At 44.5% G+C, this 12802-nt stretch overlaps 1 protein-coding gene across 1 annotated transcript; it reads left to right on the top strand.

Annotated features, from left to right (window-relative positions):
* Positions 1-2391: 2391 nt before the first annotated feature.
* On the top strand, positions 2392-12093 carry spint1a (serine peptidase inhibitor, Kunitz type 1 a; the record flags this gene model as incomplete). Its single annotated transcript, XM_084438374.1, has 10 exons — positions 2392-2800; positions 3407-3564; positions 3888-4029; positions 8142-8312; positions 9020-9091; positions 10531-10662; positions 10834-10884; positions 11019-11189; positions 11390-11449; positions 11903-12093. The coding sequence occupies 10 exons, from the start codon at positions 2392-2394 to the stop codon at positions 12091-12093; spliced, it is 1557 nt and encodes a 518-aa protein (XP_084294500.1).
* Between the last annotated feature and the right edge of the window lie 709 nt (positions 12094-12802).

The raw sequence follows: 12802 nt of genomic DNA, 5'->3' as shown, positions 1-12802 counted from the left end.
CTCTCTCTCTACCTCCTCCCTTGCTCGCCCGGTGCCCTGCACTATTGTGGAGGATGGTAATGAGATACTGTTTGCCTCTACGTATGTTTGTGTGTGTGTGTGTGTGTGTGTGTGTGCGCGCCTTGGTTGTGCATGGGCGTGCCGTGTGCGTGTGCTACCTCTCTCTTGGCTAAACAAGTTGGAAGATCATAGGTCAATTACAGAGTGATAAAGACTGGTGATAAGGTAAGAGAGCGACCATAGACAGGAATACTGCCCTGCAATACTCAATCGATCTACTCAATGAGCCAGATACTCACACATGCATGAATAAAGGGAAAAAGAACAAATTGATGTGGCACATTTCAACGTCTCATACAAGAACGATATGACGGTGGGTTACAGTAGCATTTTCCCATCAGTGTGTGTGTGTGTGTGTGTGTGAGTGCGTGTGTGTGTGTGTGTGTGGATTTAATTAGTAGAGATCTCCTTCATCTGTAGCCTACTTATCTGCCTGACAGGTGATTCTGTCTTCCTCCAGTGAGTATAAGATACCATCATTTCCCCCTAAAACAACTATTAGCAGGTGTAAGTAGGTCAAATTGGCATCTTTGATTACACTTATGTGAATGATAGATGGACAATAAAGAAGTAAGGCAAATCCTATTCAAGACTTAAGGCAACCCCATTTTGTACTAAGTCAAATGTCAACAGTAGTCATATTAGTTAAGATCAAAAACACTCAACTGCGTGTGCCTGCCAGTGCCAAAATTAATACAATTGCTACAAGATGGCCAACAACAGGAGCTGTCAGTAGTTTCCACAGCTCCATATTAACAACGGCCCTGTTTTTGTTTTGACAGTGTGTATCAATCAGCCGTAGACGCGCGTGGTCGCCTGCCGATGCACCGTCTGTTACAAACACTGAATTATTGAGCAGCTTTGGCAGCTCACCTTTCCGGGTAAACAAATGCATTCATCTCATCCACTGATACCTGGTTCAGCAACATCGGGCTGACTGACAACAGAACCAGGAACCAAGGCCAGCCACACGCCTCGCCTGGGTAGCGTCACTCCAGGTGGGCGGACCATGGTGGGACCCTACATTGGTACAGGAGGATCTCGTTTGAACTTGACCTCGTTTGGTTAGACTGCAGATAGAATATGCAAGCTGGTTTGAGCAGTAGAGAAGTCTTCTGGATTTTCTGTTTTTTGACCGAATGACAGTATAAAAATAAATGTCTAGTTGAGTGAATGATTAGCTATTATGCAAATCCCACCTACGATGAAATAACAACGTGTGTGTGTGTGTGTGTGTGTGTGTGTGTGTGTGTGTGTGTGTGTGTGTGTGTGTGTGTGTGTGTGCGTGCGTGCGAGTAAAGCCCATTGGTGTTCACATGATAACAGCAATTACATGGTTCCAAAAAGGCATGACTCAGGGAATGAGTCACGGATGCACTACAAGTATCATGTAACAAGGAAATGAGAGTCACAACATTTAATGAACGTCTGAAAAATTAACACCTGAATTAACTGGGAAATAGGGAGCCTTTCCTGAGGCTATAGCTATTCTTGCTGCAGTTCACTAGGTCTACTCTACATTGGTTATTGGATAGGTACACTTGCAAAATGGTCGGCGTCAGACTGCCACCTTGTGGATTTAAACGGCACTTAGCAAAGATCTGACCTGCGCATGAAGTAGCCTACTGACAACTATGCTGCTAATGTGCGCAAGGAAGGGGCTGATCAAATAATGCTTTAGAAGCACACATCTTAATAAATACTAACATTGTAATATATTTGATAAAACCTAATAGTCTGTTTTCTTTTTGATGTTACACCGCCCACGTAATTGTAGGCTAGAAGAAATGTCTCTTTAGTAATAGGCTATACCAGACAAATTATAATTTCATCATCGGATTCTCTGCTTTCTCTGTACTCATGGGAGTGGCAGATGCGATTGTCGTAGAATAGTGGTCATGGCTCTGGCTGGGGGTCGAATTTCACTTCCTGTATCTCTCACAGGTACCCCGCAGAGCCTGAGACACACCTGGAGGAAAGATTGACAACGTTTGTTTAGAATTTTCGAGGACGGACGCATTTCCAGGTGACCTTGTTTGAAAACCTTAGTAGGCGAGCTCATTAGTAGACTGTTTTGTGTGTACTAAACCGGAGTTCTGCGGAAGTTAAGCTATAACAAAACTATTTGGTTATTCATGTCCTCCTTCGTCTGAAGATCGTATTGGAACATTCAAACAGGCGACCGACATAATACGTTTTGAATTAGTAGTTTGTCTCTGTTGTGCATTAGACTTTAACTAGGCTACTTAAAACAAGTAAACCAACTCTTTTCAGATTACCAGTGGATTTGGGACATAGTTGGATTCGATGTGGATTTCTGTTACCTGCACAATGACTTCTCTCCAAATTGGATTACTGGGAGCCTGTGTGTTGCTTCACTTATGTTTTTTGGGGTCTACGGAGGCCCAGGACTTCGGAGAACAGTGTCTGGCCAAATTCAAGAAGGGTCGTGAAGATTTCATTCTCGACGCCGATGAGTCCGTAAAAGACGGGGCTACATTTGTCGCCTCGCCGAAGGTTGAGCGCGACAAGGACTGCGTCCGCTCCTGCTGTAAGGACCCGAAGTGCAATGTCGCCTTCATGGAGAGCGGGGAGACCGAGGGCTCGATCAAGTCATGCTTTCTCTTCGACTGCCTGTACAAGAAGAAATACGTCTGCCGATTCGTCAGGAAGACGGGGTTCATCAATTACATCCTCGACACCGTTTATGAGAGTGACCTCGCAGCAAATATCCCCCCTGGTGAGAAAACAGCATTTCCATACTACAAGAGCGTTTGTTATGTCAATTGTTTACATGTCCTACTATACAGTATCCGGATTGCCAAACCCACGAGTGAAACACGACCTATGTAGGCTTACATAGCCTAGTATTATACTTATTTGGGGATTTTTATATGCCTGGCTTTGAGTGAGAGCCATTCTGAACTGTTTTGACCTCAATCAACAGGCATTTTATCCTCTTGAGCTATATGAGATGACGCTAGCGGGTTGGAGGAGACGAGGCCTACCTGCATGTCTACACACGCCAGAGTTCATTATATGGCCTCTTGTCACAGTCTTAGGTTTCTGCTTCCGTTCCTGTTGCCCGTGAGAAAACAACACTTTAGAGTAGCCTATGGGTTTGACAAAATAATAGGTTGAAGTCTTGTAGAAATAATGTGTAACTTTTTTTTTTCAGGTAACCCAGTCTATGAAAACCCCACCTGTTTTCAAGCTACATTATCAAACTTGTCCCTTAAACTTGAACCAGATAAAGTGTTCTCACAACGTTTTCCTTACACAAATAGATAACCTGTAAACTTTGTGCACTATGTCTATGGTGTTGACCCTGGTATCCTCTCCCCAGATGAAAAGGACCATCCACCGTTGGCTAACGCAGGCCAGGACAGGGTGGTACAGCCTCAGGACAGTGTGACGCTGAACGGCATTGAGAGCAAGGACGACCACAGCATCGTCTCTTTCCATTGGAAGTTGGTGTCAGGGAACCCCACAGTTGTCATGGAGGTGGGTGGCAGAGGACCTCGGGGAGACCAGGGGACATGAGTAGGGTCGTTTTGATGGGGTTGTCCTCAATGTTATCCCATGAGAGATAGGAATAGAGAAATGTATGAGATTCTATGGTGGAGTTTGTGTTGCTTATGTACTGTTTAACTGAATCCCTAACTGATTTGCCTTAAACTTGAGTTTAGTCCAACTACGTCATCGGCTTGCCACATTTCTCATCATGAAATCAACACGCTGTGAGCATCGGACATTAACCATAAGATGCTTCAGAAATTCTGTCATAAAGATGAACAGATTCTTGTATTTTCTTCCTCGTGTCATAGAAAACAAACTTTGATGACCAAGTCCTTGTGTCCAACCTGTCATCTGGGGTCTACAAGTTCCAGCTGACGGTGACCGACTCCAGTGGTCAGTCACACTCCACCCAGGTGACCATCCTGGTGCTCTCGCCAGAGCAGTCTGATGGTGAGTGTGTGTTACAGAGCTCAGTCTATAGAGGGGGATTGTGTGTGATGTGTCTGCAGAATTCATACCACTGTAAGGTGGCCTGAATGGTCTTCTGCTTTCGGTAAAGTTGCTGCTCTTTTTAGTCTAGACGGTTCCTTTCTCTGCAAAGTTACATTACATTAGTCATTTAGCAGCTGGTTTTATCCAAAGTGACTTACAATAATTGCATTTAACGGAAGTCAGTGTTTTACTACTCGACAGAACTCACAAGTACTTCTCCTTTCTAAACAAGTGACTTAAGAACATAATCAAGTGCTGAAGACAAAGTGCAAGAGTAGCAAAATTAAAATATAATAGGTGCTTAAGAGGGAGGATCCTGGTAGTACTTCTTGGAGAGGTGAGTTTGAGTCAAAAGATGGGCAGCGACGTCGTGGGCAGTGTGTGGGTGTGTCGCCATCCACTCTTGAGATGTCAGCCAAGCACGCAGCGATGAATGCTTCCACTTGTGTGTCAGAAAGGGGAAATGATAGTACCAGCTGGGTGTCATCGGCATAGCATTGATTGGAGAAACCATGAGAGCGAATCACAGAACCCAGAGATGTAGCGCAGAGAGAAAACAGAAGAGGACCCAGGACTGACCCTTGGGGAACTCCCCTAGTCAGACTACGTGGTTCTGATATGGACCCTCTTCTTGTCACCTGGTAGCAGCGATACGTCAGGTAGGATGGAAACAGGAACAGGAGCCTGTGACGCCGCGTCCGAACCGCATTGAAACTAGGTCTGTTAATTAGGGCAGTTTTTCTCTCTCTCTCTCTCTCTCTCATATGTCTGTGTCTGTCCCTATGGGGTAACCATATTGGAGCAGTTTTTTTCCCTTGAGTCACAGCACCCGTGACTCAAAACAGGGTTTGTTTGTATTGCTGTTATCTACCTGAAAGTGATCTGCCGTGTGTTTGGAGTAGGGACCCCGGCGATGGAGACTGCTTCCCTTATGACTCTATTGGCCTTTAAACACACAATCCAATGGAATGCTGTGTGTACTGAACGTTCACCGAGTCTGATTAGTATGAATTATGTATGGAAAAAGGTGTTATATAATAATGAGAACAATAATAATAATAATAATAATAAATTTTCATTATAAAGCACTTTTCATTGTGAAACAATCTGTGTTGAAAAAACATGCATGCAAAACACAATGGATGTACATAATCGTACATTTTTTCACAAATACCTGTGAAAGTGTAAATGTCACTACTTGAACAGGTTTAAACTAATTACATTAAGTTTGATGATATCCCAGTCATTGTAGCACAATGAAAGCATGCATGCTTGTTTAAATGCAGTATTCTGGCATCACAGACATTTGTTCCTGGAACAAGCCTTACCTATTTCCCCATGTTGGTTATACCATGGGCACTGAGGCAATGAGACCTGTCCCAACAGGCACCCTTGGTTCCCGGTAAATGCATAACAAAACTCTATCATCAAGATGACCAGATTAAGATTCACAGATGTCTTAAGAATTGGCTTGGCTTAAGTACTTGCGTAGGAGCAGGTTACCTGTGATTGCCACATCCTTCCATTGTGTTGTTCTACCCATTTCCCCGGTTGCTGCCACTTCCTGCGCCAGGAAGTAGAAGACTGATGACTTTGAATGCTTGCCCGACGGCTTTTCAATGGTTGATCCACAACGGTGCTCGTTCCAGGGAGGGCTTTCTCTGGCGTCCCTGCCCGGTCACGTGACGTGGGAGTTTCAGGGGCAGTCTATCCTTCCTGGGCTTTCAGGAAGTGAGGATTCTCCCTGCCTGCATCCCTTCCCCCCGACACACCCCTCTCTCCACCCCCCCGCTCCACCGCAAAACCCGTCCGCCCGGTTTCATCTTAGGTTTCACAATCAAGAGAAGAGGCAGTCTCTGTCATAACCCCCCCTAACACACACTTTAGATACTGAGACGGCAAAAACATAAATAACCCTTTCAATTATGTCTATGGGCCAGTTCAACATGTGGAGCTTCCTGGGGATTGGAAGGTTCCTTAATAGCACCTCATGGACAGAAAGGAGACTATTAACCCTTCGTTGGTTCAGTCGAGTTACCCATTAACTAGCCTCAGCTATGAATAATGCCAGGAATGTGCCTGAATGCGACAATCCTGGGCGGACTGACACTGACCCCTAATGCCGGCCCACAATGCATTTGCACTCAAATTGCCACCTCAACTAGACGAATGACAACAGTGGTGGGTGAATAACAATTAGAGAACCCATCCCCTTTTAACAAAGCTACAAGGATACATGCCATATTTATATAGTCTTATAAATATACTATTAATAAGTCGTATTGGGTGGTGTCTGTTCATTATCTTTTAAAGATGTATTATGCACAGTGTAATGATGAGGGAGTTGCAGTTCAATGCCATGACTCAAGTTTGAAGTATGCAGGTTGGCTCTTCCTCATAGCATTCATCACCTGCCAGCCTACCGAGGAACATCAACACAGCATTGCAAGAGACAGACTACTTCCTGGGCCCTATATCCGTGTGGGCGCTAATTTTTGTTATGTCTTAGCGCTGGCGAATTGCCAGTTACATCCATCACAAAATCAATATTTCTCGAGTTTGTCAGTTTCCTGGTGCGCAAAGAAGATGCTTGCACCACAGTGGATTGGCTAGCGCAGTAGGGGGTGTGACTATTAAAACGAACTGAAATCTGCCTACAAATAAGGAAAATAGTGACATCCAATAATACAGTGTCGGTGGTCTCCAAATTTAAACTCATCATTTAGGCCTTCTTTACATTCGCACTACAGATAATTGAGTCGGCCTACATGAGGCTTACAGGCCAGACACAGAGGATGATGCCATGAGCGCATACTCCCAATGAGTATCATTCATTCATTCAACCTCTATTTCAGACTTGGGTCCTGTTAATGTAATTTCAAGTCATCACCCATGTGTTCACTCCAAGAATAGTTTTTTCACTTCCCTGTCCTCTTCATCCTAATACTATGTCACTTCCTTTTTCACGTTATAAACTATCTACCTCATCCTCAAGTGGATTCACTTCCTGTGCTAGAGTCCGACTCTGCAGAATCGTAACAGAATAAAACTATTGTCTTTGTTTAAAACCAGCTTGACCGACCACTCAGCGTGTTCTTTGAAATCTAAACTAAACCAAGTAAGATTTTTCATTTGCAGTCCAGATAAAAGACAGGACATAACTTACAATGTATTACATACAAGAGATCAATCAAGAAACGAGAACGCTCACCTTGTTTAGTGAGATGCTGACCCAAGGGCGTATAATAATGTAAAACTGAGAGAAAGGGTCGCACGCTCACATATCCAGTGCAATAATTGTATTCTCCAATGTTTCGGCAGCAGGCTGCCTTCATCACTGATTTCGAGCCTTTCTTTCAATTTTAAATGCAAGAGATCAATAAATTATCATGGTTTAAAATATATATTGATGTCTTATACTTGTACATGTCTCCACTGGGATTGGTTGTAGATTTGTGTTCAAATCTTATTTTTGATAAAACCAAGATGAATTCATTTCCTACTGTATTTTGGTGAATCGACAGCATCGGACACAGTAGGGCCCCCTGTCGTGTTATACATTTACAATTTTGGTCATTTAGCAGATGTTTTTATCCAAAGTGACTTATAACGTTTGGGGTTAGTTTTGGGGTTAGGTACCTTGGTCAAGAGCACGACGGTAGGCAATGATTGTCAAGTGGCCTGGCTCAGTCTTGAACCAGCAACCTTTCGTTCTCTGGTCAGATGCTCTGACCACTGGGCTACTCGTGGCATGTGCTACATCTGTCTCTTCATGTCTGAGTCTGACGGTGTATGTCCGGGGACCACCTCCGTGTCAGCTTAAATCATAGCTACCCATAATGCATATTAAGTAGAATGAACTCATTTTATATCACTTCCCGTCACAGTGACCATCAGAAGTGCGACACAACTTTAGATTTTGGTCCGGTTTCTGTATAAGTTGATATACCAACTCTGAAGATCTTATGAGCAGCATATGAGACCACAGCTGAAAGTGTTGCTTGCGTAGAATAACAACATTTTTGTGAATGTGATAATAAAAGCATGATTGGTTCTGTTTTGCGGTCCAGACCACTGTCTGGTCCCGATGAAGATCGGGCCGTGTCGCGGCTCCTTCCCTCGCTGGCACTACAACGGAGCCTCCGAGAAGTGTGAGGAATTCACGTTCGGGGGCTGCAGAGAGAACCTCAACAACTACCTGTCCTTCCAGGAGTGTGTGAACGCATGCTACGGGTCCTCGGGTACGCAATTCACACGCACGCACAGTACACACACACGCACACAGACACAGACAGTGATGGTAAATTTAGACCCTAGAGCTGATCGCCAATAATTATTATTATTAATGCTGTAACTGTTTAAACCATTTTACTCTGTGTGTGTTTTTCAGACAGGGATAATTAAGGTCAACCATTGCCTATCTACTCCTAGGGGACTTGTGCGCAAGCCATCTTGTCTGTGTTTTGATTTTAGTTAGATAGAGAGGTATGAATAACAGTCATTTATCTGACTGTAGCTCATTTGACATGGCTTACAGGACCATTGGTCCTTCCTGCCTTAGCTCAGAGTGTAGCTAATCAGCACCACCTTGTTATGATAAACAGTCTTTGTGCATAAGAATCATAAGAATGTCTCTGTGGTCTGAATGCTTGGGACTCCCTGCTATATCTCTGCTTGAGTGCACAAAGAGTTACCGGTGTTTGCAATATCCTGTTAAATGTCGTAGCTAAAGACTCAGTTCATTGTGTGTTCAAACTATATTGATCACTCAATCTTGGGAACACAGGTATCTAACTCTTGGGTACATGATTACGAAACCAAGTATGCAGTGGTCAATTCCATGACCACACAAACACACACGCACATACCTGTGGTTTTTGAGTAGTTGATACGATAGAAGGTTGAGATAGCAGTATGTTGTTAAGTCTTTTAAACTCTTTTGTGTTTTAAACTCTTGTGTTTTACTCTCTTATAGACAGCACATCATCTAGTCGAAGTGGGCCACTTCCAACCGCCAAGGGTAAGACTTGAAAACATCTTTTGAATGCAAAAGGGTTCAATTTAATTATGGCCTAATGCTTAGTCTCAACCAACCTGACCTTCTGATATACGCTCTCTTTCCCCGTCACCAAATCCACTGCTACTTGATCACGCGGTCAGACATTAAAGAGAACTTTAACCATCGGCTGGGGGATGTTAAACGTCCGTCAACACTGACCAGTTTCCTGTGCTGACTGTGTGTGTACTAACCCTCAGCCGTGTCTGTCGTGGGTAGAGAGAGACTAAGGGTGCGTGTCCACCAGGGAGCTGTGTTTTAGAGCTGGCGCTGTTTTCTCGTTGTTTATAATGGGTAATGAGCTCTAGGGCGCTATAGAGATGAGAGATTTGTTCCAAGCGCTTTTTAGCGCTACAGCGCCATGAGCTCTAGGCTTTTTTTGGGGGCTAGAGCGCAGGCTGTAAAAGGCTGCTCTGACGATGACAACGGTCAGTTTTTGGCAAAACCGCAGAGACGGCGAACGTTGGCACTAGCTAACGTTAGCTAGCTATCTTAACTTAGCTAGTTAATCTGCAGTCTGCAAAGACACAACACTCACTGCTATCGTAGCTGTAAAACACGGGTAGCCTAGCCAGCTCTAAACCCCAGCTCTAGTGCGCTCTACGCAGATGTAAACTTGGCGCTGTTCAGCTACATACAGCTCGACGGTGGACACACGGCCTAAAGCAGGGGTGTCAAACTCAAATACACAGTGGGCCAAAATTTAAAACTTGAACAAAGTCGCGGGCCAACATTGAACAAATGAAAATTTTAATATGGACCCAAACAAGTTTTGCTTTAACATTGAATATGCACATCACTTTCGCTTTTGGTGCGCATCAATGGTGTGCAATAACATATGTGAATACACCCTCAGACACAAGTGTTGGTGCTCCATCTGCTCAGTAGAGAAGCTTGTAAAACCCTGACTGTCCTACAGCCAGGCAGACAGACAGACAGACAGCCAGGCAGACAGGCCGGCAGGATTGAATGAACAGGAACAGAGCAAACACAGCGGCCGGCTAGGTCAACACAGGTGTCTCTTTCACAGTGAGACGTTACATAACGTAAAGCTTCTGTTTTCTGCCTTTCTTTTCGCCATTTTTAAGAAGGGGTAACACGGTTACAGTTGTAGTATGAGATTGCTATGACTAGCCTACTGTCACAGAAGAGAGGGCGTTTCTGGGTCCTGTCTTGATTGACGCGCCAAAACAACAGCAGAGCTTTATGGGATTTGTAGTATTAGCGGTTAATGCGCTGTATAATACTGGCGGGCCAGCTCTAGTAGTCATTTGGTATTGCCTCGCGGGCCAAATATAATTACACTGCGGGCCAAATTTGGCCCGCGGGCCAGAGTTTGACACCCCTGGCCTAAAGGCTCACTTTTCTGTCCCGCGCGTGTCTGTCTGTGTGTGTGCTGTTAGGAGAGGTGTGCGGGCAGCCCTGCCAGCCAGAACAGTTCACCTGCGCCAACGGCTGCTGTCTGGACCCGGGGCTGGAGTGTGACAAGGAGAAGCAGTGCAGCGACGGCTCGGACGAGGCTTCCTGCGAGTACCGTGAGTCGCAACCCAACCCTCGTTTGCATAGCGCACTAAGCTTCACAGTACTTCAGAAGTAGCGCCGCTGATATATTTTGGGGGGGAAGGTTCATATTGGTTGACTGCTGATAAACATTTGATTTGTTAATGCGGTATCTACATTCCTTATTTTATTATCCTTTGTCTCAGTGAACGACAAGTTCCGGATTCTTCTACAGATTCCCGTTGACGAACAGAAAGGTGAGAATGTTTTGTGACCCACGCAGCTTCTGTAACGGTTCCGGTCGTGCCGTCGTTTCCAAGGCACTCTCTGTCCTTTCCTCTTTCTTCCTCTCTCTCCCTCCTTCACTCTCCCTCTCTCCCTCTCGCCACAGTCCGTTGCACAGATGTCCCGGACACAGGGAACTGCAGGGACAGCTTCACCAAGTGGTACTACAACCCCGTCCACCAGAAATGCTTCCGCTTCAACTACGGGGGCTGCCAGGGCAACGAGAACAGGTTCGACACCAAGGAGACGTGTATGAGGACCTGTCGATCTGTAACCGGTACGTTCCGACGCGCACAGCCCTCAACAAAACCCGAGCCTTCGGTCAGACTGATTATGACCTTCTCAAAGATTCAGATTCTAGTGATGTAAACTGGCGTGACGTTAACAGAAGACGGCCACTGTGGCTAAATGGTTGAAACGTTGTTGTTTTGAGAACCTACTCACTCAGGTTCCTTTTTACCTCCCCCATGTGTTCAGCAAACGACATATTTGGAAACAAGGAGAGATTCGAGCTCCAGGAAAGTAAAATCAACATTAGTAAGTAAAGTTCCTCTTCAGTCGCCGTTTCTTTGAGACCCACCTCTTGAAAGTGAACGGCGTCTTTTGTCCCACAAAGTCATTTGTAGTCCTTGGTAAAGGCACCATACAATACTCCCTTTAAAATCCAATTCTTCTGCCCCATCAAATTTAACTGCTCTGCGGTCACTGCTGGTCTGAAATGATCAAGCGTTGATGAAGTTGCGCTTATTCTTCGGCCTCCTCTGCTCACTTCATTCAGACACTCTGAATGATGCTTAATAATGGTGTTTATTGTCTAACTTTTGCTGCCACGCACATGTGCTTTAACCAACTTGCATGCTTGTCTAGCCAAATAGTAGGTTCATATTAGCCGATGGTAGCTTCACAGCTAAAGCACATAGCGCTAGTCGTTCTAATGCTCTGGCTGCTCGTGTAGCTGCGTTGTTAATAACTTGTCCCGCTTCCTCCCAGCCACCGTAGTGGTAGGTGTATTGCTAGGCGTGGCGATCTTCATCCTATTGGCCGTCCTGCTGTACTGCTTCCTGAAGGGGAGGAAGCAGCAGCAGCATCAGCACCACCGCGTGGCCGTCAACGGCTCCCAGGTCACCACCCTGGAGGACACGGAGCGTCTGGTCTACAACTCCACCACCAAGCCCATCTGACCTTTAACCCCTCACCCCTGACCCTGTCAGCAGCCATGCAAGCATCTTTCACTCCATATATTTTTGACTTATTAATGGTCTGCCCCAATACCGAGCTGTAGCCTAAATGTTATTTTCTTTAGAAAATTAATGGGCATATCGAGCGGCAGACGTTTTTCAGAATACTTACTTAGAAAGGTGACTTCTGTTTTGACTTTGCTTACATTTTGTTGCTGTAGCTGGTCAGAATTCAGGTGGTTGGTCAGCAATTCTGCACTCAGGGTAAAAAAATCCTGTAAATCACAACATTTTTGTCTGTCAAAATAATGAAAGCTGAGATCCTGGCTTTTTGTTTTATTTTGGGTTTTCTCTGTTTTATCGTGAGACATGAATGTGTTTAGGTGAAAAATACGCTGTACATAAAGTTTAAGGAGGAAGTCATATTCTATTTTCCTTTTATAGTTTATTTTAATGAAATGTATTTCGCATTTGAGAAGCTGACAGATGAGTGGGAAGTGTTTGTCTTATGGTAGACTTATGTCTTATGGTAGACTTATGTCTTATGGTAGACGTATGTCTTATGGTAACATTCTGTGGGAAAATATGTTCTTTTAACTTTTTTTTTTTATAATTTTTGTATATAGTTTTATTTCTCTTTTAGATATGCTGTTCAGTACCAAATCGTTAAATAAAACGAAAGTGATTGTACACAGAATGTGTTTTGTGTGAG

Source organism: Borostomias antarcticus (genome assembly GCF_949987555.1).
Source record: "Borostomias antarcticus genome assembly, chromosome: 5".
NCBI lineage: Eukaryota > Metazoa > Chordata > Actinopteri > Stomiiformes > Stomiidae > Borostomias > Borostomias antarcticus.
The sequence above is the reverse complement of the archived record's forward strand: the minus strand, read 5'-3'. Positions and strand labels throughout refer to the sequence as shown.